The sequence below is a fragment of the Coffea arabica genome, chromosome 3e, assembly GCF_036785885.1.
Source record: "Coffea arabica cultivar ET-39 chromosome 3e, Coffea Arabica ET-39 HiFi, whole genome shotgun sequence".
Taxonomy (NCBI): domain Eukaryota; kingdom Viridiplantae; phylum Streptophyta; class Magnoliopsida; order Gentianales; family Rubiaceae; genus Coffea; species Coffea arabica.
Genome location: NC_092315.1, coordinates 26516117 through 26542444, shown reverse-complemented (window position 1 = coordinate 26542444; position 26328 = coordinate 26516117). Strand labels below are relative to the sequence as shown.

Here is a 26328-nt window from a genome sequence, read left to right as displayed (position 1 = left end):
TCGCAATTGACCAGGAACTGTTTTGGTTGAGTCAATTTGGGAATGGGGGCTTCAGAATAATATGAATTTGGGAGTGAGAGACAAGAGGGTTTTCGTCCGAGAGAAAATGAAATGGGAAGAGTCTGAGGCAATTGAGGAAGAAAGTTGTTTTAAAAAATGAGCCGTTGCACTGTCGGACGGCCGAACGAAGTTGTGCGTCCGACAGCTGCGTCCGAACAAGCGCAATTCTGGAAAATGGCTGAAGAACATCATCGGACGTCCGTTCATCTTCTTTCGGACGTCCGAAGACTTTGAGAAATTTTAGGATGATTTTTCGATTATTCCTAATTTTGATCTTAGATGAATGAACTGATCTAATGGCAGAGCTTTGGTAAAAATATCAGCAAATTGATCTTTAGAACAAACATAATTTACACATATGTCACCTTTTTGAACAAGATCACGAATAAAGTGATGCTTTATATCTATGTGCTTTGTCCTAGAATGATGAATAGGATTTTTGGTCAAATTTATAGCACTAGTATTATCACAAAATACAGGCATGCAGTCATACAACAATCCAAAATCATTCAAAGTGTGCTTCATCCATAAAAGTTGAGCACAACATGCACTAGCGGCAATATATTCCGCTTCGGTTGTAGACAAAGATATTGCATTTTACTTTTTGCTAAACCAAGAGACTAAACAATTTCCAAGAAAATGACAAGTTCCACTAGTACTCTTTCTATCCACACGACAACCTCCAAAATCAGCATCCGAATAACCATATAGTGCAAACTCATTAGATCTAGCATACCAAAGACCATAGTCTAATGTACCTTTCAAATACCTAAAAATTCTTTTTACAGCATTCAAATGTGATTCTTTTGGACAAGATTGAAATCTAGCACACAAGCAAACAGCAAACATAATATCAGGTCTACTTGCGGTTAAATAGAGTAGACTTCCGATCATACCTCTATATTGCTTTTCATCCACATGATTACCTTCTTCATCTTTGTCAAGCTTTGTAGAAGTGCACATTGGAGTTCCAACTTGCTTTGAGTCCTCCATGCCAAACCTTTTCAGCAACTCCTTGGTATATTTTGCTTGATTTATAAAAATTCCCTCAAGAGCTTGATGTATTTGAAGTCCAAGGAAGAAATTTAATTCTCCCATCATACTCATTTCAAATTCACTTTGCATAGTGGTGGAAAAATCCTTGCATAGATACTCATTAGTAGCACCGAAAATAATATCATCAACATATATTTGCACAATAAGAAGGTCATTCAACACTTGCTTAGTAAAAAGTGTGGTGTCCACAACACCCCTTTTGAAACCATTTTCAATCAAAAAACCACTTAGTCTTTCATACCAAGCTCTTGGAGCTTGTTTTAGACCATATAAAGCTTTAGATAGTTTAAACACATGACTTGGAAATTTTGTATTTTCAAAACCGGGGGGTTGATCCACATATACTTCTTGATCAATAAAACCATTTAAAAAGGCACTTTTAACATCCATTTGAAACAATTTGAAGCCTTTAAAGCATGCAAAAGCAAGAAGCATTCTAATAGATTCTAATCTTGCTACGGGAGCAAATGTTTCATCAAAATCAATTCCTTCTTCTTTTGCATATCCTTTAGCAACTAATCTGGCTTTATTTCTTACAACAACACCTTTATCATCTAACTTATTTCTAAAAATCCACTTTGTGCCAATGATAGGTTGATTTTGAGGTCTATCAACAAGTGTCCAAACTTCATTCCTCTCAAATTGATTAAGTTCCTCTTGCATTGCCAAAATCCAGTTTTCATCCTTTAAAACATCATTGACATTTTTGGGTTCAAAAAGAGACACTAAAGCAAAATTGTCAATCAATTTTCTAGATGAGGAACGAGTGTTTACCTTCTCGGATGGATCACCAATTATAAGCTCTTTTGGATGATTTTGGCTGAATTTCCAAGCCTTGGGAAGATCTTTGAGTGGATCATCATTTTTGTCTTCATCTTCCTCTTCTTGATCATTATGAACTTCATTTTCCATTTCAGTTGCTGCTGGTTTAGAACTTCCTTCATTTCCAATTGACAGCTTTTCCATTCCTGCTCGAACACCTACATCATCATCCTCACACGGACTTTTGGAATTATCATCATTGGTTTCATCAAATGTTATATGTATAGCTTCTTCAATCACAAGAGTCCTTCTATTAAAAACTCTATATCCTCTTTTATTCTCACAATACCCCAAAAATATTCCTTCATCAGATTTTTTATCAAACTTACCAAGATGTTCCTTTAGATTCAAAATAAAACATTTACAACCAAATACTTTGAAATAACCAACTGTAGGTTTCTTATCAAAAATCAGCTCATAAGGAGTTTTCTTTAAGATAGGTCTCAAGAGAATTCTATTCATCACATAACATGCAGTGTTTACCGCTTCAGCCCAAAGATATTTAGGCAACCTACATTCATTTAACATAGTTCTAGCAGCCTCTTGGAGAGTCCTGTTTTTCCTTTCTACAACACCATTTTGTTGTGGAGTTCTTGCAATAGAAAACTCATGAGTTATGCCATTATGATCACAAAATTCTGGAAAACCACAATACTTGAATTCTGTTCCATTATCACTTCTAATTCTAACAATTTTTAATCCAAGCAGATTTTACACTTTAGCAAACAATGAAGTAAAATTCTTGAATGCATCATCCTTATGAGCAAGAAATATTACCCAAGTGTATCTAGAATAATCATCTACAATCACAAAACAGTATTTCTTACCACCCAAGCTAGAGATTTGAGTAGGGCCAAATAAGTCAAGATGCAAGAGTTCTAAAGGTTTGGAAGTAGATACACACTTCTTTGGTTTAAAAGAAACTTTTGTTTGCTTTCCAAATTGACATGCATCACATATTTTATCCTTTTCAAAACTGATTTTTGGCAAGCCTCTAACTAGCTCCTTTTTCGAAATTTCCTTTAGTAACTCCATGTTAAAATGACAAAGTCTTCTATGCCACAACCAAGGATCTTCATTTGAAGCTTTAAGACATGTTAAGCTAGAAGAATCAATTTTATCAAGAACCACAATATAAATGTCGTTGAACCTCTTACCTTTGAACACAACATTGTATTTGGAATCAAGTACAATGCATTCATGCTTTCTAAACAACACATTCAAGTCTTTATCACACAATTGACTAACACTAAGCAAATTATAACCCAAGTTATCAACTAAGAGCACATTATGAACAAAAGTTTCACCATCCTTACCAACATCACCTATTCCAATTGTTTTAGCTTTCACATCATCACCAAATGTCACTTTTCCACTTGATCTTGATTTCAGCTTTATGAACAAAGAGGGATCACCGGTCATATGCCTTGAACAACCGCTATCAATGAACCATTTGGACTTGTGTGAGCATTTTTCCTGAAAAGAGAAAGTGTTTGGTACCCATTTTAATTTTTGGGTCCATAATAATTAGCATTATATCTAACTAACCACATGCATTTCATCCCTTTGTTCAGATTTCTTTTCACATAGCAATCACTTTTCAAATGCCCTCTTTGACAACAAAAACCACACATAATGGAAGAGTCCTTAACATGTACTGGTTTGACATATCTTAATCCACCTTTTCTATATGTTGTGAAACCATGTGCATTTTTGTTGTGTGCAAATGTTCTTTGAAAAATAGTAGGATGTGTAGGTGACATGTTCCTTTTGATAAACTCCTGCTTTCTTGCTTTCAAAGTCTCATCCAATTTGTCCATTCTCCTTTTTAAATCACCATGTCTTTCCTTCAGCATTTTACAAATATTTGTCTTTCTATAAAGCTCATTCTGAACATCAAATCCGGCTCTTACAAGACATTCATTGTCAGTTTTTAGTTGTTTATTTTGTTGAAGGAGACATGCATTTTCATGAATGAGAAAAGCAATTTTCTGTTTTAGCTGCTTGTTCTTATCATAAGATTCCTTCAAAGCATTATGCAGTTTTTCAACAAATGATTCAAGATCATCATCTTCTTCATCATCACTTTCAGATTGAGAGTGTATGGAAGTTACCTCATTATCTCCAATAGCCATGAAGGCCATTTGAGCTGATTCTTCCTCTTCTTCAACTTCCCCTTCAGAGTTGCATTCATTCCAAGTAATCTGGAAGTTGTTGAATCTTGGCTTTCGATCAGCTTTTCCATCTTTCATTTTCTTCATGGGGCATTCGTTTGCATAGTGTCCAGGCTGTCCACATTCATAGCATTTGTCCACTTGCTTCTTGTTGAATTCTTGTTTTCCTTTGTTCCTTGCATTTGATGAATAATTTTGGAATTGATTGCTAGGTCCTCCCTTTCTGAACTTCCTTTTATTCAAGATTCTTTTGAAACCTCTTGTGATGAGAGCAAGATCATTATCATCACCATCCGAATCTTCATCATCCAAGTGAACTGGATCATCTTCACTTTGAGTAGTCTTTAGAGCAATATTTCTTTTTGCTCTAGCATCCTCTTCCTCCTGCACTTTAGATTTCAGTTTTAACTCATAAGAGGTTAGTGAGTTAATGATAGATTCAATAGGCACAGAACTTAAATCCTTAGCCTCCTCTATTGCAGTCACTTTATTTTCCCATTCTTTGCCCAATGCATTGAGAATTTTTCTGTTCTTCTCTCCCAAGGTGTACTCTTTGCCCAACACCTCGAGATCTTTGATCAAGTCAGTGAACCTGCAAAACATTTTGTCAATATCCTCAAGAGGTTCAATCTTAAAAGATTCATACTTTGTGACCAAGATGGCCTTTCTCTGTTCTCTCACATTGTCACCACCCTCATGGATTTCTCTTAACTTATCCCACATTTCTTTGGCTGATTTACAGCCTTTCACTCTAATTGATTCATTTGAATCTAAGGCACTATAAAGAACATTCATGGCCTTGGCATTCAATGTGAGGTTAGTCCTGTCTTGAGCATTCATTTCAGCTCTCATTTTTGGCCGAAGCAGCCCTGTATCTGCATCAAGAAAGTTAGCTTCATGCGGTCCTTCACTCACAATAAACCACAGTTCAATATCAATAGATTGCAAAAAAATAATCATCCGTTCTTTCCAGCTAACATAGTTGGAGCCACTGAACATGGGAGGCCTAGTAACAGATTGCCCCTCAACAAACATAGCATGACTGGTTGTCATCTTTACTCCAAGCCGTTAGAGCTTAATCTCAAGGAGACCAAGCTCTGATACCAATTGTAAGTCCCAAAGACAACCAAGAGGGGGGGTGAATTGGGTTATTCAAAATCTTAATCAGATTTAGACAATTTTTGCTAAATGAAAATTTCCTTCTTTTCTAGTAATGATCAACCAAGTAGATTAGAAGACAAGAGCAATATTGATCAGAAACACAAGTATAAGCAAGCAATGAGAATTTTATTAAACAGAAAAGTAAATTGGGGAATCAAACCAAGTGTCTACCAAGCTATCCTCAAACTTGAAGACCACACACTAGGAAGAGCAACTTCTCTTTGATGGAAGACGATCAACTAGATGTACAATGGAGGGAGCACTTCCTCCTTGCCCTAAGCCTCACTTAGTCAAGCTAAGAAGTTTTACAATCACTCTGAAAACCCTCAACAAAGCTACACTAAAGATCCTTTCAATCACAAAAGAAATGCTCACCAGAAATTCACACCACTTTAAAACAAATCTAGCTTTGGAGACTATTTTCTAGCTAAAATATCTCTTCAGATCTTGTAAACAAAGTGTGCAAAAGTCCCTACTTCGTTCAGACCAGTTTGATTTTAAAGGGAACCAGAAATGGGCTTCATCAATGCTTCCAACGGATAGAAGGCAGCTGAAGAGTCAACTAGCCGTTGGGGCTGTCGGACGTCCGACGATCAAATCATCGTCCGAACCAATCGTCCGATGGCATCCAAGTTGACGTTCGGACGTCCGATGCGTCTTGATCGTCCGACACCGCAGCGTCCGATCGTAGGCAGAGAGTTGGCAAGTCAGCTTGGAATTTTTCGGACGTCCGATGCGGTTGATGAGCGTCCGATGGCAAGCGTCCGATCCTTCCGGACGTCCGATGCTTCCTCACGAGCGTCCGACAGAGCTTCCTTCTTGATGCTCTTTATCCTTTCGGACGTCCGACAGATTCCTTTCGGCCGTCCGACGTGAGTATCCTGTTTTTGCTTCTTCTTTTGGTTGAAATGCATTTCATGACCTATTCATACCTGATTCTTTGATATGTAAAGACACTTATAATCGAAGAAGGTTAGATACATTTCAAAATACCAAGAATAGCAAAATTGTCATACTTATAGGACAGTATCTTTGATTGGAACAAAACAATGACTAAATTCATTCATTTTATTCCAATCTTGTTTGCCACATCCAAAGCAACGTAGTCAGGAGATAAACGAACATATGCTTTCTTTGTTCCATCAGACCTGATCAAAGTGTTCACTTTCTTGGTTAGTATAAACATTTCAAATTACTTTGTGATCATCAAAACCAAGAATAACAGAGTCTTAGCGTCCACCACGCACCCTTCTATCCCCCTTCTTGATAATTTAATTTCCTGTTGGTGAGTCTCAGCGTCCACCGCGCACCATTCTATCCCCCTTCTTGATAATTTAATTTTCTGTTGGTGAGTCTCAGCGTCCACCGCGCACCCTTCTACCTCCCTTCTTGATAGATTAGAAGATCAAATTTAAGTTCCTGTTGGCGAGTCTCAGTGTCCATCGCGCACTCTTCTATCTCCCTTCTACCAAATTTAATTTTCTGTTGGTGAGTCTCAGCGTCAACCGCACACCCTTCTATCTCCCTTTTTGACAGATCAGAAGATCAAATTTAATTTTCTGTTGGTGAGTCTCAACGTCTACTGCGCACCCTTCTATCTCCCTTCTTGACAGATAAAAAAAAATAAATTTAATTTTCTGTTGGTGAGTCTCAACGTCCACCGCGCACCCTTTTACCTCCTTTCTTGATAGATCAAAAGATCAAATTTAATTTTCTGTTGATGAGTCTCAGCGTCCACGGCGCATCCTTCTATCTCCCCTCTTGACAATTTAATTTTCCGTTGGTGAGTCTCAGTCCACCGTGCATCCTTCTATCTCCCTTCTTGACAATTTAATTTTCTGTTGGTGAGTCTCAGTGTCCACCGCGCACCCTTCTACCTCCTTTCTTGATAGATCAAAAGATAAAATTTAATTTCCTGTTGGTGAGTCTCAATGTCCACCGCGCACCCTTCTATCTCCATTCTTGATAATTTAATTTCCTGTTGGTGAGTCTCAGCGTCCACCGCGCATCTTTCTACCTCCTTTCTTGACAGATAAAAAAAAATCAAATTTAATTTTACGTTGGTGAGTTTCAACGTCCACCACGCACCCTTCTACTCCTTTCTTGACAATCAAATTTAATTTCCTGTTGGCGAGTTTCAGCGTCCGCCGCGCACTCTTCTATCCCTCTTCTTAGAGTATAACCGCGTCCCTCCGCGCATCTTTTTCTAGTTATGACAATTTACTTTTCTTGACAATTTTGATTAATAATTGTGTTTTATCATTCATTCTGTATTTCATGTTTAGAAGTTCTGAGAGCTCGGACTTCTTTGACTTTGCAAAGATCACAGATAGTCAATGCACGTGTTTCATTGTAGTTCACTAATATTTGAACTACGTTTGACTTGATTCCGATGGTGGGATACGTAGACAACTCTACATGAGTTCGGTCACGTTTTCTACAATATTATTGCATCATTTTGTTCAAAAATTATAGCCAAGTGTTGGTTTATTATGTTGGCTCGGGTGCAGTTAGAAGAGACATATAAACAATTTAGTGTCTACGTCTTTATCTTGAGTTTCTTTGAAATTCTAGACAAAGAGGGGCATGCAATAGACACCAAATTTTTGTCAATTGTTAATATTTTCTGGGATTTTTTCTATTTAATGAGTTATTTATTTTCTTGCATTTTAATGTGTGTTTTTCTCATTTTGCAGGTTTGTTTTAGGAAAAGAAAAACAAAAACAAAAAAAGAGAAAGAAAACAAAAACAAAAAACAAAGACAAAAAAAAAGAAAAAAAAGAAGATAAATAGAAGATAAAATCCTCCCCCAATGATTTTCCCCACCAAATACACTTAACCCATTCCTACACTCAACTTTCTTCACCTTTTTTGTCATTTGGTAAATATCATCATTTTTTGACAAAAAATAAAAACTCCACTTTGGCTAAAGAGACTCTCGGCTCTCTTCCTCAAAAGGCAAGAAAAGAAGTCAGACGAAAAAAAAAAACACTCTTCATCCTCCCATGTCAGTCTCGGCTCCCTCTCTTTCTTTTCTCTCAATTCATAAGACACAAAAGAAAGGCTCCATTCGGCTCCCTCCCTTTTCCCAATATACACACACGGAATCAAACACAAGAAGGCAAGCAATCGGACATGAGGAGATTGGAATTTCATCAAAACTTTTAACTAAGGTCATAAGAGGTATCAACACTTTCATTGAACTATTTTCTGGTTTTTCTTTATCATGTTAAATTCATGTATGATTGGTTATTGCTGTTGTTCTCTTGTTGTTGCTGCTGGTGTTTGTTGAATTTTTTTTGGGTAAGATATGAATGACATTAAGGAAAGGGAGATGGTCTTGTGAATACATGTTGAGTGTTTGAGAAAATCTTTAAATGAAGAGTCGAATTAAATGGGGTTGTTTTTTTGTTCGTTTAAGATTATGGTTGGATTGTAGCAGTCACGGGCAGTGTTTTGGTATAAAATTTACAATTTTTGGGTGAGTTTTGAGTGATCTTGGGAGAGTAAAATCGCGGATGTTTTTGGGCATTTTGGTCACCTTCGGGTCATTTTTTGTAAAACGGATTCTACGCGAAAAATCGAGTAAGGGGGTGAATTTTGGTAATTTTTTCATGACCGGAGAGGTCGTCGGCGACCGGTGGCGCCGGCCATGGCCGCCAACTGAAGTAAGCTTCAGCTTGCCGGAGTGGAAGGAGAAGAAAAAAAAAGAAGAAGAAGAGAAGGAAAAAGAAAGAAAAGAAAGGAAAGAAAAAAAGGAGTTAGGTTAATTTTTATTTTTGGGTAGGCTTGTTTTTTATTTTCGGTTGGGCTAGAAGGTTAGACCCATGCTTTATTTTGGTTGGGTTTGAGTGATAACAAGACGGGCTGGCCTGGGTATTTTGGCTTGGACTTTCGATTGGGCCGGATGGCCTTTTGCCCGAATAAACAAAATTTGGCCCAGTGGCCTTGTTTCCTAAGAGACCTGAAACGGATATGCACTTTAACCCCTGATCTTTGGAATAGTTTTACTGTGGCCCAGAATATTTTAAATTTCTTTCACTTAGGTCCTTAGATTAATTGCACTTTGGTCCCTGAACTTTATCTTTCATTTAATTTTAGCTCCTAAACTTTGGAAAAATTATATTTTTAACCCCAAAAGTTTTTTGTTATCTACATTTTAGTCCCTAGTGAAATTTGACTCTTTTTATTATGATTGTTTTTTTTTTCTTTAATAGCTAATTGTGTTTTTTGAATATATTTAACTTGTAATTTTTAGATGTTCTTAAGTTTCTTTATATTTGACATATTAATGCGAATTTAGTATTTTTATCATTATTATTATTTTCAATTAAATTGGTGCTATGATTCTTTTGTTCATTTTGAGTATAAATAGGCCAATTTGACTCCATTTAGTCACCATTTCAAAAGGGAGGTACCCCTATTATTATTATTTCAATGTCAATTATGTGCTCTTATTTGCTCTTACGTGTTCTTATGTGTTTATATATTTTTATATGTTTTATTTATTTGATTTAAATGTTCATTGAAATTTTCTTACATTTATTTACTTAATTTTTATAATTATTTGAGAGGCATTTAAATACCTCAAAAATGTAATAGATAGGATAATTAGATTTGTTTTATTATATTTTCCCCTTTTAGAATTGTAGTTAAATCTCCTATTGTAATACATAGGGTAGATAGGATTTTTTATTTTATTTCCCCATTTTAGATTGTAGCTAGGCTCCCCGATGTAATAGATAGATTTTTTGCATGTTTATGTGACTTATGTGTTATGTGTTTTATCCGCTTTTCATAGGATTTTTGCATGTAAATATTATGTTTATGTGTTACGTGCTACGTGCTCTTCTGTGTTTTTTTGTTTTAATTTATGCCTATTTGTCTTATTTTGTGTTATTAATGCGTGACGTCACCACACTAGTCCAATGCTAGTTGTGGCTTTTCCTCCTCCGCTTACTTGCTAGTCCAACGCTAGTAAGGATTTTTAGAAGTGGGTTAGTCCAACGCTAGACTCTTAGATTGTTTATGCATTAGATTTATCTTTGTGTAATATTTATTACATTTTCATGCATATTTTCATTTTTAGGATCTTTTCTCATTTGTATGATATTCCCTATTATTTTACCCCTATCCTCTATATGTGTTAATCATATCATTTAGAATTGCATCTCATTTAAGAAATTGTAGAATAAGTTAGTTCATTTGCTTGTTCATATTAAGAGAATTATTTTTGAACATGGAAATGGGTGATTATAACTTTTTAGTTTAAATACCCATTAATCCTTGTATAAGAGAGTTATGTCACGAGTTTTTGTCTCCCGTACCCATTATGCTGCATTCTTATTCTTTGGCCACTTATATCTAGATATATAATTTAAGTTTCTTTTCTTTTCTTTGAATTTCATTCATGCATGTTCGTGACCCCTTCAAGAAATTATTTTGGCCTTCACAATTACTGTGATTGGTATCAATTAAACCCTTGAATGGACATTTTGTTCCTCTTGTTATTTTATAAATTTAGATTTGCATTCATGTAGGAAACATCCAAATGTGATAAAATTAATGGTTAGATTAGGAAAATTTTGACTAAACCTCGAAATTAGCTTAGACTAGATTGAAAGGGTGCCTTAGGTTTGAGTTAATCGAACCTTTGCCTTCCCTTTCTTCAACCGTGACTCCCGAGCTCATTTTTCTCTTGTTTTTCAAAGACTTGGAGTTGTCGAAAAGGGTTTTATTTTATTTTATTTTATTTTTGTTAAAAAATACTTTTGGGTGACTTGGTACACCAAAACTCAATACCAAGTGGCGACTCCTCTTTTTTCTTAAAAACCCTTTTAGACAAAATTTTGGACCCAAATTGTCGCATTCTTTAAAGTCCCATTCTAGGTCTTTTTTCACTTATTTTTAAATAAATCACATCTTTTTATAAACACTTTTTTTTTTCATCGCGAAAAATGGGGCGCGACACCTCCTTTCTTGGTACAAACCTATTATTGTGTGATTTATGGTTGAAACAAGTAAGAGAGGGGCTGTTTTGGTGACAAAAAGAGAGGAAAAACTTGCCTAAATTTTCTTGCTTGAATCGTAGGGAGAAGGCTGTGTTTTCCAGCTTGTAACTTCCATTTTTGTTGAAATTTTGTAAAGAAATTCATGCCCTACAGTTGCCCTAGGATGTAATACAAGATTTATGCTTGAACCATGATTAAATTTTAGCCTTAACTCTAAATGTTGGTTGAGAATTTGTACCTTTTGGCTCATTAAACTTTTAATGCTTTAAACATGATATGCATAAATAGATTTGCTGGTTTTTGAAAAAAAAAATTGGGGTGATCTTAGAGAGAGTATTTTATTAAAAAAGCCTAAAGTAAGGGTAAAGTTCAAACCTTATTTTCATGAATTTGGTCGCAAAACTCTATACTTTTAACCTACATGTTTGATAACTTTTAAAACTAAAGTTTTATGTGTACTTCACTTGTTTTAACCAAGATAATTTAGAAGTTCAGAAAGAAAGTTGGTATTGTCGAAAAGTCTAATAACTGTAGTTTGGGCTTGTCTCAGGAGTCGGTGGTGAATTAGAAGGAAACCCCGAAGTCGAGACGTGACTGTCCACTTGATTGGTGAGTCTTTCTTGTATGTACTTATGATTAAATGTGAAAGTGTGGTTATTGCTTGTTCCTTGGTGAATTACTTGAAATTGTCGAGTATCTTCGATTGGTAAATTTGAATTGGGTATGTTATTCTCTGATAAAATGAATGTGTACTTTGTCGCACTCGTCCTAATGACTTTTGGAACTATTACTTGTTCAATTGTTACTGTTAACTGTGCATGACCGTTTTAGGTCTAAACCCCATCGACGGTCAGCCTATTTGAGTCAGCAACAGGCTCGGTCGAGTAGGTCGATAGTCCTTGAGTACTGTTTACTGGTATACTAGAGTATGACACACTGAGATGATCACCGAACACTGGAAGAAAGGAGAATAGTGATTACTGATTAACTGGGCAAATGGCACTGAATTATTGAACAGGACCAAATGTTACGTCTAGAAATGGATGGGAGCTACCTCTATGGCTTGTATTAATATTGTATCCTTTCACTGAACATGCTACTGGTCTTAAAATGCTATTGGTTATATATATAACATGCTTTGTGATTGCTATGGCTATTTTTGGATGATGGGTTCACTTGACACCTCACTAGGCATTAGCTCAACCCTTTTAGTTGTTTTCCTTATAGGAGTGAAAAACTGGTGTGAGAGAAGCCGATAACATAAGTTTGAACTTTGGAATTATCTTTTGGTGAATCTTTTGTACTTGACTTGAAGATATGTGGACACCTTATTTTGAGAAATGTATATAGATATTAAAGGATATAGTTAAGATAACTCTTGTTTTGGCTGTAAATATAAGCGTGAATGGATTGTTAGTAAATGGTTTAAATTAATGTTATCTCTGAAATTAATGTAAGTGAATGAATCATGACGAGAGTCAGGCAGGCGGTCGGCTAAACCCTACCCTAGGGAGAGGTGGGGTCGTCACATAAGAAAACTTAAGCCATCTTTTCTATAGGAAATAAATTTTTGTTAACCAAAGTGTTCTTAATTTCTTTTCTTTTCCATAATACTATGTTTCTTTTTTTTAAGAAAATCACTAAAATCATTCATTCTTTTTCTTAACAAGGCTTGTTCTTCTTTATTTTTTTCATAAAATTTTATTTTCTCATCCAATTTCCTTTTCAAATCATCCTTTTTACATACAAAATCAACTCCATTGTTTCGAAATCATCATTTTCTTTTCTTAATTTCTTAATTTCTTGAAAGAGTTTGGAATTTTTATTTAATAAAACATTTATTCTTAACATAAGATTCTTTCAAACTGTCATATAATTTAAACATAAATGCCTCAACGTCATCATCATCATTTTCATCATTAGAGCAAAAGTTAGAGAATATCTCATCATCCCCAATACCCATAATGCCATTTGAACCTTTTCATATTTTTTTCAATTTCATCATCTGAGTTGCAATCATTCCATGCGATTTGAAAATTGTTGAAGTTTTGTTTTCTTTCTTCATTTGCTTTGGTGAAATTTGAAATTTGTTTTTTGGTCCACCTCTTCTAAATCCTCTCTTATTATTGAAGAGTTTCTTGATGGTTTGGGTCATAAGAGCTAAATCACTTTTATCAAATTTCACATCTTCACCATTAAGTGAGAGTAGATCATCTTCTTCTTGAAAAGCCTTAAATACAATACCTCTCTTGGCACTAATTTCTTCTTCATAGTGCACTTTTTATTTTATTTTCAACTCATAAGAAGTTAGTGAGTTAACAAGAGGATCAATAGGTACAAAATTCAAATTTTTAACTTGCTCTATGGCTATAATCTTAGTTTTTCACTCCTTAGGCAATGTATTCAAGATTTTTCTATTTTTCTTATCTAAACAATATTCTTTACCAAGTAACTCATGATTTTTAATAATTTCAATAAATCTACAATACATCTTATCAACATTCTCATAAGGTTCCATTTTGAAAGATGCATATTTAACAACAAGTAAATATTTCTTTTGCTCTCTAATATATTGGCTGCTTTTATGTATTTCACACAATTTATTCCAAATTTCCTTATCTGATTTATAACCTTTAATTCTACTGGATTTATAAGCATCCAAAGCATTATCTATACATTCATGGCATTAGCATTCAAAGAAAGATATATTTTATCTTTTTTTTTTATCTAATTCTTGTCTAGTTTTTAATCTACTCAAATTTGTTATAATATCAATTATTCTAACATCATAAGGACCATCAATAATAATATACCAAATCTCAATGTCAATAGATTATAAGAAAACTTCTATTCTTTGTTTCTAACTACTAAAATGTGAGTCATTAAGCATAGGTAATCTAACAATAGATTGGCCCTTTAAAAATAAAGCATTATTTATTATCATCTTTGCTCCTAAACCGATTGAGTTTAATCTCTAGAGTACCAAAATTTAATACTACTTGTAAAACCCAAAACAACCTAAGAAGGGGGTAAATTAGGTTGATAAAAATTAAAGCAAGTAAAGGTCAAATTTTCATCCAATTATTCAACTTAAATAGTTTAAGTAAACAAGCACTCAAACCAACACAATAACAAGAGATATAAGCAAATTAAACCGCACAAACAAATAATAAAAAGAGAACAATAAAATAAAAGGACAAACCAATCAAACTTTCAAATTTCTTCCAAATTTGAAGTTGAATCAACCAAGTATCTTCGTCATTTGATGGTGATACTAACCAACTTGTACAAGTGAAGTGAAAGCTCACTCGTTCCTTACCCTAAAAATTTTAGTTGAATCAAAGAGTTTTACAACTCTTCTAGTTAACCACCAACTAATTACAATTGAAAGTTCATCCAAATAATTAAAAATTACTTTATAAGTGTGGATCACTTTCACTAAGGTTTTACTTCTCCTCTTTGAGATAACTCACAAACTCAACTTTCCCCATACCTATGCAATAATCAAAGTATATTTCTATTCAAATATCACACTTGAAAGCTTGTATTTTGTGTAGGCAAAAGTCTCTCTTCTTCTCATAATTTGGGGTATTTATAGGTGATGAAATTTTACCCTAAAAGTTACTTCAATAGTCAAAAAACTAGCTGTTGAAACTGTCAAATGCCTGGCAAGAATTCTTTGCATCTGAACCCTGTGTCCAACACTCGGTTGGACGTCCAATCCAAATGTTTTACATCTAATAGATGCGTCCAAAAGGAGGTCAGAATGTTCCAATCTTTACTCTCAATTTTTCGGACGACCAACAGATGAGATGCATCCGAAGCTTGAGTCTGACAGACACCGATATCTTCTATTTCTTCTTGATTTTGTTTCCTTCTTATTCTAATGAACTAAAAACCTGTCCTCACACATTTCTCACATAAAATCATTAGTTTAAATCATCATTTTATTTTGTTATTATCAAAACCAAGGATTGATCAATCTTAGCTTTTAGTTTAAATTAATAGTAATGTCGACTGCCATGATTTGTGAAGGTCTTTTGACTTTTTCGCTTAGAATAAATAGAAGATACATAACTAATAAAAAGATATAAAAACTTAAATGGTTTCAATAGAAACTTTGTTCAGATGCAAAGTCAACATAATTTTATTACAACATAATATTTTGCCAACACAACTCCCCATACCCTAAAAAAAAAAGAAAAAGAAAAAGAAAAAGAGAAACAACATTTAGATTTTGACTCCCCCTTTTCCTTCCCATACCTAATAATAAAATAGAAAGAAAGAAAGAAAGAAACACTATTTGATCTTTCACTTCCAATATTCAAATATACTTGTCCAAAATTGATACACGAAAAGTTTTGGATCTCTTATTCAAATACAATCCAATGGTCATTCCAGAAGTAAAGTTTTTGTTAGTTGCAAACTCCCTAGACCAACTTCCTAGGATCAAGTACATGTCACGATCAAGGTTTGTAAAATCGGAATCCTACGTAGGATCGATTTTAGCTTCACAGGATTGGATCGTAGGATCGGATCGTAGAATCGTAAGATCCCACCAAATGTTCCTAAATTTACTAAATTAATGAACTTAAATTCATATACCATTTTATACACCCTAAAAGATATCAAATAAATAAGTTACTTATAAACATATAGCATTTTTAACCTACTGTTTGACAAGTAATAAAGAAAAAGAACATAAACAGTTATAAATTATGATTTCAAGTCTTAAAATCAAATGCTTTATAGTTTACACAATAATAATTTGAAATATAGAATAATCATCAACCTCCACAAACACTAAAAAGTCGAAACTTCCAAAATTCAAGATTTTCAACATGAAAATTAACTACTAAAATGTCATCTGTCAAGTTTAAACAAACATGAAAAAATAAATAATAACAATTCATCATTTTCAAGCATCATAACAATTCAAAAATACATTCATTTATAACCAATCATTTTCATCAAATTCATCATCCCCATAATCCATATTATTAAAATCAGTATTTTCTCAATCATCTTCGCCATCCCAATTCTGTTGGGATCCATCTTCGGCATTATCTTCATCACCATCTAAATTAGTATCCAGATCATTAATTCCCATTTGAACATCATTTTCGGGAACCATATCAAGGTAATCATCATCTTGACGGTCAAATTCTGCCGAAGGCCCATCATCCTCATCAATAACATGAATCTCTTTCATTTTATTAACTTGTCTTCTACGGGCATGGGTTTCACGACCTTCATGATTATCTAAATAAATAAACAATAACGATAAAAGATACTAAAAATAAGAGAACCGGCAAAATACTACTATAAAATCTAAAAAGATGATAAAATTTATACTTAAGTTGGAACAAAGAAAGAAACTTACAAGCTCTCTGCACATTTCTTGTAAGTATTTCAATTTCATCATCTCCATTTCCCTCTTCATCTGAAGTGTCACATATGGGATTATTATCTAGAACTCGCAACCAGCTATTCTCTCTTGGAAGAGTTGGATTTTCTTTCTCTGTCACCCATTCATCATCTGAAGGCAAATCCTCAAAAGGAATTTCTTCCATAATACGTTACCTTTGTCTTTGTCTCTCTCTCAATTTCAAGTTGTACATCACAAATACAAGATCATTCATTCTTTTTTGACCCAAACGGTTTCTTCTCTTGGAGTGTACCTATTGAAATTAAAAGAATTTATACTATAAACTTAAATTCAAATGCTCAACAAAATATTATATTGAATGAAATATTATATTATATGAAAACGTTATTACCAATTCAAATGCACTCCAATTTCGCTCACATCCAGAAGAGCTACAAGTTAAAATGAGAACTCGAACGGCAAAATTTTTCAACTCTGGACATTCAACCTCATAAGATTTCCACCAATCAGCTGTAAAAAATTAAAATAAATAACAAATTAATAAAGATTTTAAAGGTAAAAAAACATGTAACTTTAAATAATAACTAACCAGGAGATTTCTTGTTTCTTGTTAGTACAGCATTCTCATGGCCAAATAATCCATGTGCATGTCGAAAATCATCTAATTGCAAATCAATTTTCACCCTTTCATTGGATTTGGGAACCATCTTCGCAATGCAATCATAAAGGCCACGTTTTACATTTGTATCGGACTGATAATTTGGACTATATTGAAATTGAGGATTCAAATAGTAACCCGCGGCATGTAAAGGATGACTCAATTGATCTTCCCATCTTTTATCAATGATGCTGATTCATATCTAGCATATAAACATGAGTTTAGTAAAAAAATAACTAAAGTAAAATCATTCTACTATCCAGCATAGAAATTAAAAATGAATTTATAATTAATATGGAAACTTATTTAAAATTACCTTTTTCGAACATTGTTCACATTTTGTTTGATTTCTTCTTTCGCCTGATCAATAGCTTTATAGAGAAAACCCATGGCAGGTTTTTCATCAGAATCCACCATCCTCAATACTTTGATGAGAGGTGAAGCTATCTTTAAACATAGCTCCACATATGACCAAAATTGTTGATTATCAAAAATGATGCTTTCAATTTTTTTCCCTTTCTTCTCCTAGCATATGTACTTATTTTCCACTTATCCGAAGAGAAAAAGGTAAACAAATTCCCTTTCAACTCGCTTAGATGTCTCATAGTCAAGTATGAAGTAGCAAAGCGAGTAACTCCAGGCCTAATCAACTCCTTGCCATTGGTGAACTCTTTCATCCAATTAATAACTGTACCCCATGAATAAATATATGTGACCACAGATTTCGCTTTTTGTATTGTGACTTTGTGGAGCGAATCAAACTTTTGAAAATCTTCCAACATCAGATCAATGCAATAAGCAGCACAAGGGGTCCAAAACAATCTTTTTCTCTTTTCCATCAATATTTTTCCAGTTGCCTTATAATTAGAAGCATTATCGGTGATGACCTGCACAACATTATCCTCTCCAATTTTTTCCACAATACCATCTAACAATTCAAATAACTTTTGAGCTATCTTTGAAATATCAGTGGTGTCTATAGAAGATAAGAACACAGTACCAGCTCGACTATTCACAAGAAAATTGTTCATTGTTCTCTTTCTTTGATCAGACCACCCATCGGACATAATAGTACAACCAATTTTTTTCCACCCTATTTTGTAGGTATTGACCAAGTTCAATGTCTCTTTCATCTCTTTTTTCAAAAATGTCACTCTCATTTCATGGTACGAAGGTGGTTTAAGCCCTTTTCCATATTCTCTATATTTTTTAATCATTAAAGGAAACAAAGGGTTATTTACAGCATTAAATGGAATGACACTTGTATAAAACCACCTAGCCATGATTTGATAAATGATAAGTTGCATTTTAGTGGGTATTTTGGGCATTATTGCATAATTAATTGACTAAATATTTTCGTTAATTGGGTGGATTCTACTGATATTTTGTTTTGGTGCTAATTGCAGGAATGGTTGCTGAAAAGTGCTTAAATTCAACGTTTAGAAGATTCATCGGACGTGGGGCCCGCTTGAGAAGCTGAAGAAACCTAATTGTAATAGATTTTATTTTAATATGTTTCTAGGGAGTCTGGCTGCAATTTTGGACAAGTAACAATTTTCGGCTATTGGGGGTATTATTTATCTCTCGCGTGGCTTAGGTTAGGGGGTGGTTTTTTTTTCCTTTGCTTTTAGTTTTTTCTCGGCTCTGGAAGTAGAAGGAGAGAGCCGCAGCTTGTAAGGGAGGAAAGGAGCAGAGACAACAAGCCCCCATTATTGACTCTGTATTGGCTTTTTGATTTCTTTTCGATTGACTCAGCAAAGACTTTTGTTCAATTGCATTGACCAAAATTAGACATCAAGAGAAAGCTCTTCTCGTATGTGTGTGAACAAATAGGACAGAAAGCCACTCGAACCGCCATTATTGACCTCTTGGACTTTGTCCTTGAGTTTGACCGAGAATCAAGCAATTGGGAACACTTTTCTCTTGTACGTCATTTGCCTAGCAATCAGGAGAAGAAACCAAGAGCCGCCGAAATCCAAATTTCTTGCTCTTGTCTTCTGCTCTTGACCAAAAAGTGAAAGGTCGGATACGGTGACTTCGCCCGATTTTACACGCGTGATGTGTCCTTCATTAATGGAGGGCTAATTCGCTAATTCTAGTCAAGGGGACAACTGACGATTTGGTTCAGCAATTACTGTGAGATCGAATTTATTTTAACTATTTCCTCCATTTATTAATATTTATATATTTCCTGTTTCTAATTGTTATAGCCTTATGTATGATTGATTAGTGCGCAATAATTAATTGTCTATATAGGCTATTTTGCTATATAGGGGTAATTGAATCCGTAATTGTTCGTTATCTCTATTCCAGTAGCAACTGACATAATTGGGTTTGTGTCAGGGGAATATTTGATCTGGCTTGAATAAACCCTCGTAGCGTGTTTGTTAGTCAGGATTGGGCCTTTCTAATTAATAATGCAATCTGGAAATTAAATCCTACGGTCGTACCTAGGGTTGTTTTTGGATTAGAGAAATAGCTAACGGTCGTACCTTAGCTATCGATAAATTACGGAAGGGTTGGTTGTTTAGCGCGTGCGAGACAACTATAACCAATCTATTAGTAAATGTTGGAATTACCTCTGAATCAATGATCAGTTGCATGAACCATTTCTGAAGTGTACCCTTGGCTAGAGTATTCTCCTAGTTATTTCTCTTAATCAATTATTTTCTGCGTTTAATTTGTCTTGTTGGCATTTGATACCAAAACCCCCTATTAATCTGGATTTGAAAAGAAACAAAATATCTTGCTAGTCCCTGAGGAGACGACCCTACTTACCACTGTCTACTAGTTAGGGAATTTAGTTAAATAATTAATTAGGGTATATCGGATTAAGCAAACTCTTCGGGAACAGGGTGAATCAAGTAACCCATTGCACACCTAGAGTCCCTGCTCCAGTACTCGAATTGATTACTGACTGTTCCAGGTGGTAGTTAGGATTTATTTATTTATTTATTATTATTGCGCAGGTTCGGCACCTGTCAATTTTTGGCGCCGTTGCCGGGGACTGGCATCTGAATTATTCGTTTCTTTTTGAATTCAGTTTTTTTTTTATTATTATTTTATTTTTCTTGGTATTTTTGCTAGTTTATGCCCCGTTCCTCTCGCACAGGTGAATTGATATACGATCCTGAGGTTGAGAAGGCAGCGCGTAGGCGAAGACAAGAAACCAAGAGACGAAAAGAAGGGCACTTATCTTTTGCAAACGAGTCAGTAGAAAACGAATTGAGCATGGCCAACACCCAGACATTAAGGGAGCTGGCTACCCCAGACTTGACTCATCAGCCCTTGTGCATCACGTTCCCAACCCTGGCTGAAAATACTTCTTTCGAGCTGAAATCGGGATTGATTCAGCTCCTACCTTCGTTCCATGGTCTTTCTGGTGAAGAACCCCACAAACATGTCAAGGAATTCGAAGTAGTTTGCTCTAGCATGAAACCTCCTGGGGTCACAGAGGAGCAAATAAGACTGAGAGCTTTCCCTTTCTCTCTCAAGGATGCAGCGAAGGATTGGTTATACTACCTGCCTGAGCTTTCCCTTTCTCTCTCAAGGATGCAGCGAAGGATTGGTTATACTACCTGCCTGCAGGTAGTATCACCACGTGGGCACAATTGAAAAAGAAATTCCTGGAGAAATTTTTTCCCGCGTCCCGGGCTACAAGTTTGAGGAAGGAGATTTGCAGCATCAAGCAGTACTCCGGGGAGTCATTGTACGATTTTTGGGAAAGGTTCAACAAGTTGTGCGCTAGATGCCCACAGCATCAGATTAGTGAGCAACTGTTAATCCAGTACTTCTATGAGGGACTCCAGTCAACTGACAGGAGTATTATTGACGCTGCGAGTGGAGGAGCCCTGGCGAACAAGACACCGAGGGAAGCATGGGATCTTATTGAAGCCATGGCAGAAAACTCTCAGCAGTTCGGTTTCCGTGAGAGCACTCCTACCCGTAGAGTCAATGAGGCAGAGACATCATCCATCCAGCAGCAACTGTCGGAGTTGACGTCTGCTGTCAGGCAATTGGCCATGAGAGACACACCGCGAGCAAAGGTGTGTGGAATCTGTACTAGCATGGATCACTGCACGGATTCGTGCCCCATTCTGCAAGAGGACGGGGCGGAACAGGTAAATATGGCCGGAGGCGTGCCCGCGCCCCGCAGGCAGTACGACCCGTATTCCAACACATATAACCCCGGTTGGAGAGACCATCCCAATTTCAGTTACGGGAACAGACAACAAGGTTCATTCCCGAATCGTCCACCAGGATTCCACCAGCCTTGGCAACCAAAATCTCAACCCTCATCCTCCAATTCAGGAAACTCCTTGGAGGACCTAGTCAAAAGCCTGGCCACAACTACTACTCAGATTCATCAGGAGATCAAAGCGGACAAGAAGGACCAAGAAGCTCGGATAAGCCAACTGGCAACCGCTATTAACCGTTTGGAGTCCCACGTTTTTGGGAAACTGCCATCGCAGCCCGAGGTGAATCCCAAGAATGTAAGTGCCATGACGCTGAGGAGTGGCAAGGAGCTGGAAGGGCCTAAAGTGAAAACTTCAAAAAGCAAAAGCGAGGAGGAGATAGAAAAGGAAATTGAGGAGGAAGGACGTGTTCATGAGAATCCTAAGGTAATTTCCACTTCTCCACTCGCTATTAGCTCTAACTTACCCCCTTTTCCTTGCAGGTTGGAAAAGACAAAGAAGGTAGAGAAGGAAAAAGAGCTCTTGGATGTGTTTCGGAAAGTGGAGATCAACATTCCCCTGTTGGATGCAATCAAGCAGATACCGAAGTATGCTAAATTTTTGAAGGACTTGTGCACCCACAAGAGGAAGCTAAGGGGAGATGAACGAGTGGCGGTGGGAGAAAACGTGTCAGCTATACTCCAGAGAAAACTCCCACCAAAATGTGGAGACCCAGGTATGTTCACCATTCCCTGCAAGATAGGAGGTACTCCAATTAGGAAAGCAATGTTGGATTTGGGGGCGTCAATTAATGTTATGCCGAAGACAATTTATGCTTCTCTAAATCTTGGCCCGTTAAAAGGCACAGGCATTATAATCCAACTTGCAGACCGTACCAATGCTTACCCAGAAGGGGTAGTTGAAGATGTTTTGGTACAGGTCAATGAGTTAGTTTTTCCTGCAGATTTCTATGTCCTAGACATGGGGGATGAAAGGGCACTAAATCCGTCTCCTATTCTGTTAGGTAGGCCATTTTTAAGCACTGCTAGGACAAAAATAGATGTAAATGAGGGTACTTTGTCGATGGAGTTTGATGGGGAAATTGTAAATTTTAATATTTTTTATGCGATGAAGTACCCAGAGGAGACTAACTCTGTTTATGCTTTAAGTGTTGTCGAGCCCCTTGTACAGGAAATATTTGAATTGGATGGGGTTGATGCACTGGCAGTGGCATTAGCCAAACATCTTGAGTTGGGAGCGACTCCTGATGTAGAAATGAGTGATGAGTTATACCGGGCTGTTGGAGCACTGCATTCGCTCCCACCAATTTCTCCAAGGTATGAGCTTACTTCTGGTTTTGTACCAGAAACTCAGGCAAAATTGTTGCCTTCTATTGTGCAGGCGCCTGAGTTGGAGCTCAAGCCTCTCCCAAAGCATTTGAAGTATGCTTTTCTCGGGGACAATGAAACACTGCCAGTCATCATATCTGCACACCTGTCACCAGGGCAAGAAGATAGCCTAATTCGTCTTCTTCGGGATCATAAGGAGGCAATTGGGTGGAGCGTAGCAGATATCAAGGGGATTAGCCCCTCTTTATGCATGCATCGGATCCGGCTTGATGAGGATGCAAAACCAGTGAGGCAGGCGCAACGGAGATTGAACCCACTGATGATGGAAGTGGTGAAGAAAGAGATACTTAAACTCCTAGAAGTTGGAATAATTTTCGCCATCTCAGATAGTCCCTGGGTGAGTCCCGTGCAAGTAGTCCCGAAAAAGTCGGGAGTAACAGTTGAGGAGAACCAAGAGGGTGAGATGGTCCCAGTGAGGAAACCCACAGGATGGCGTCAGTGCATTGACTATCGGCGTCTGAATGCTGTGACAAAGAAGGACCACTTCCCTCTACCTTTTATTGATTAGATGATAGAAAGGTTAGCTGGCCGTGTCTATTACTGTTTTCTTGATGGTTTCTCTGGTTATTTTCAGATCGTAATAGCACCAGAGGATCAGGAGAAGACTACCTTCACCTGTCCCTTTGGTACATTTGCCTACCGGAGGATGCCTTTCGGCCTCTGCAACGCCCCAGCAACTTTTCAGCGGTGTATGGTAAGTATATTCTCTGAATATGTAGAAAAAATTATTGAGGTGTTTATGGATGATTTTAGTGTGTATGGAGATAGTTTTGATGAATGCCTTGATAATTTAGCTTTAATTTTGAAAAGATGCATTGAGACAAATTTGGTTCTAAATTGGGAAAAATGTCATTTCATGGTGGATCATGGTATTGTTTTAGGGCATGTAGTGTCGTCCAGAGGTATAGAGGTAGACAAGGCAAAAGTCGATATTATTTCTGCTTTACCTTACCCCGCAAGTGTGCGGGAGGTGCGCTCCTTTTTGGGTCATGCAGGGTTCTACAGGAGATTCATAAAAGACTTCTCAAAAATTGGAGCGCCCCTGTTCAAGCTGTTGCAAAAAGATGTAGCATATGACTTCACCGAGGAGTGCAAGGTGGCATTTGACAGATTGAGGGAGTCATTGACATCACCACCTGTTATCCAACCTCCAGACTGGAGCCTCCCATTTGAGATAATGTGTGACGCGAGTGATTATACAGTGGGAGCGGTGTTGGGGCAACGGATTGGCAGGGCGGCTCATGCAATCTATTATGCATCAAAGGCGTTGAATGGAGCTCAACTCAATTATTCTACAACAGAGAAAGAATTACTTGCTGTGATTTTTGCATTAGAAAAATTTAGACCATACTTGTTAGGTGCAAAAGTAATAGTTTTTTCTGACCATGCAGCCTTGAGATATCTGATGACGAAGAAAGATGCTAAACCAAGGCTTATCAGATGGATCCTGCTCCTCCAAGAGTTCAATTTGGAGATTAAAGATAAAAGTGGGGCAGAAAACTTAGTCGCTGATCATTTGAGCCGCTTGCTTGCTCATAAGGAAGAGCCACCATTGAGGGAGGCATTTCCAGAGGAGCAACTACTTGCCATTAACTCGTCTACTCCCTGGTATGCTGATATAGTAAATTTCTTGGTGACTAATCAATTGCCTGCAGGGTGGCCCAAGGCTAAGAGAGACAAGTTGAAAAGTGATGCCAAATATTACATTTGGGACGACCCGTACCTTTGGAGACAATGTTCGGATCAAGTGCTCAGGAGGTGTGTAAGTGCAGGTGAATTTCACTCCATTTTAAATTTCTGTCATTCGTTTGCATGTGGAGGGCATTTTGGGCCCAAACGAACAGCTCGCAAGGTGTTGGAGAGTGGTTTTTACTGGCCCACCCTGTTCAAAGATGCGTATTTATTCTGTAAATCCTGTGATAGGTGTCAAAGGGTGGGGAATATTTTTCGTAGGGACCAAATGTTTCAAACCCCCATGTTGTTTGTTGAAATTTTTGATGTTTGGGGGATAGATTTTATGGGTCCCTTTCCCTCATCTTTTGGTTTCCTATACATTTTACTTGCTGTGGATTATGTCTCTAAATGGGTGGAAGCAAAAGCCACCCGTACTAATGATTCCAGGGTGGTTGCAGAGTTCTTGAAATCTAATATCTTTGTCCGTTTTGGAATGCCAAGAGCTGTGGTTAGTGATAGAGGGACACATTTCTGCAACAAGACTATCACGGCCTTGTTTCGAAAATACGGTGTACTGCACAAGGTATCCACACCATATCACCCGCAGGCAAACGGTCAGGCCGAAGTGTCGAACAGGGAAGTCAAGTCGATCTTGGAGAAGATGGTGCGCCCGGACAGGAAGGATTGGAGTTTAAAGCTAGAAGACGCACTATGGGCGTACAGAACCGCGTATAAGACGCCGATTGGGATGTCTCCGTATAGACTTGTCTTCGGTAAGGCTTGCCATCTCCCCGTGGAGTTCGAACACAAGGCGTTTTGGGCAGTGAAGCAGTGTAACATGGGATTTGACGAAGCAGGGGTCCAAAGGAAATTGCAACTACAAGAGTTAGAGGAGATAAGAAATGAAGCGTATGAGAATGCTACGATCTATAAAGAAAAGAGTAAAATCTTTCATGATCAGCAGGTTTCTAGGAAAACTTTTGTAGTGGGGCAAAAGGTCCTCTTGTATCACTCAAGGCTTAAACTTTTTCCCGGTAAGTTGCGTTCTCGTTGGATTGGTCCATTCGTCGTTTCTAATGTGTTCCATTATGGTGCAGTGGAGATCCAAAGTTTAAAAACGGAGAAAAAGTTCGTGGTGAATGGCCATCGTCTCAAACCTTATTATGAGGGTTTCTATGTGGAAGAAGTAGAGGTTGAACACCTCCAAGATCCACTTTATCATTCTTGAGGGTTTTGGCCATGTCTAGCCAAAGACAGTAAAGAAAGGCGCTACTTGGGAGGCAACCCAAGACTATTTGTTTTAATTTTCATGCATTTTTGAAGTTTTAGGTAAGTGTTGGTGTCAATTAATGGTTTGATGTCTGGTGGCAGGGAATTGGCGGTTAGGCGTGCCCACGCCAGGTGGTCACGCTTGAAAAAAAAAGGAATTTTCGCTCAGGTTCTGCGAACTCCATAGTAGTTAGACGTGCCCACGCCAGATGATCACGCCTGACGGAGGAAATTTTCGTTCAGGTTCTGCGAACTCCATAGTAGTTAGACGTGCCCACGCCAGATGATCACGCCTGACGGAGGAAATTTTCGTTCAGGTTCTGCGGGCTTCATGGCGGTTAAGCGTGCCCACGCCTGACGGGAAAAAAATTTTCGTTCAGAATCTGCGGCCTCTATGGCAGTTGAGCGTGCCCACGCTAGGTGGTCACGCTAAAAAAACAAAAAAAACAAAAAAAAAAAAAGCGAAAAGA

General features: G+C 37.0%; 2 protein-coding genes and 1 pseudogene across 2 annotated transcripts; 1 reads left to right on the top strand and 2 right to left on the bottom strand.

Annotated features, from left to right (window-relative positions):
• Nucleotides 1–16201: 16201 nt before the first annotated feature.
• LOC113737494 (uncharacterized) lies at nucleotides 16202–20254 on the bottom strand. The gene is made up of 5 exons (XM_027264722.2): nucleotides 17648–20254; nucleotides 17263–17533; nucleotides 17065–17183; nucleotides 16668–16965; nucleotides 16202–16546 (listed from the first exon to the last, which is right to left on the bottom strand). Exons 4-5 carry the CDS (start codon nucleotides 16855–16857, stop codon nucleotides 16302–16304), a joined length of 435 nt encoding a protein of 144 aa, XP_027120523.2. The 5' UTR covers nucleotides 16858–16965; nucleotides 17065–17183; nucleotides 17263–17533; nucleotides 17648–20254; the 3' UTR covers nucleotides 16202–16301.
• LOC113737493 (uncharacterized) lies at nucleotides 17491–18398 on the bottom strand. Its single transcript, XM_027264721.1, has 3 exons — nucleotides 17870–18398; nucleotides 17648–17774; nucleotides 17491–17533 (listed from the first exon to the last, which is right to left on the bottom strand). The coding sequence occupies exons 1-3, from the start codon at nucleotides 18396–18398 to the stop codon at nucleotides 17491–17493; spliced, it is 699 nt and encodes a 232-aa protein (XP_027120522.1).
• A 167-nt stretch (nucleotides 20255–20421) lies between the features above and the next one.
• LOC140038464 (uncharacterized) lies at nucleotides 20422–25817 on the top strand (annotated as a pseudogene).
• Nucleotides 25818–26328: the final 511 nt, after the last annotated feature.

Bases quoted from the DNA above. Each gene is read 5' to 3' on its own strand.
- LOC113737494 (XM_027264722.2), bottom strand. From the start codon at position 16,857: ATGGAAGAAATTCCTTTTGAGGATTTGCCTTCAGATGATGAATGGGTG. The intron at 16,547-16,667 runs GTAAGTTTCTTT...TTATTTATTTAG, and splicing joins AAGAAATGTGCAGAGAGCTT to ATAATCATGAAGGTCGTGAA.
- LOC113737493 (XM_027264721.1), bottom strand. From the start codon at position 18,398: ATGTCCGATGGGTGGTCTGATCAAAGAAAGAGAACAATGAACAATTTT. The intron at 17,775-17,869 runs GTACATATGCTA...GTTTAAAGATAG, and splicing joins TTCGGATAAGTGGAAAATAA to CTTCACCTCTCATCAAAGTA. The intron at 17,534-17,647 runs GTAATTTTAAAT...TTTATATGCTAG, and splicing joins GTGAACAATGTTCGAAAAAG to ATATGAATCAGCATCATTGA.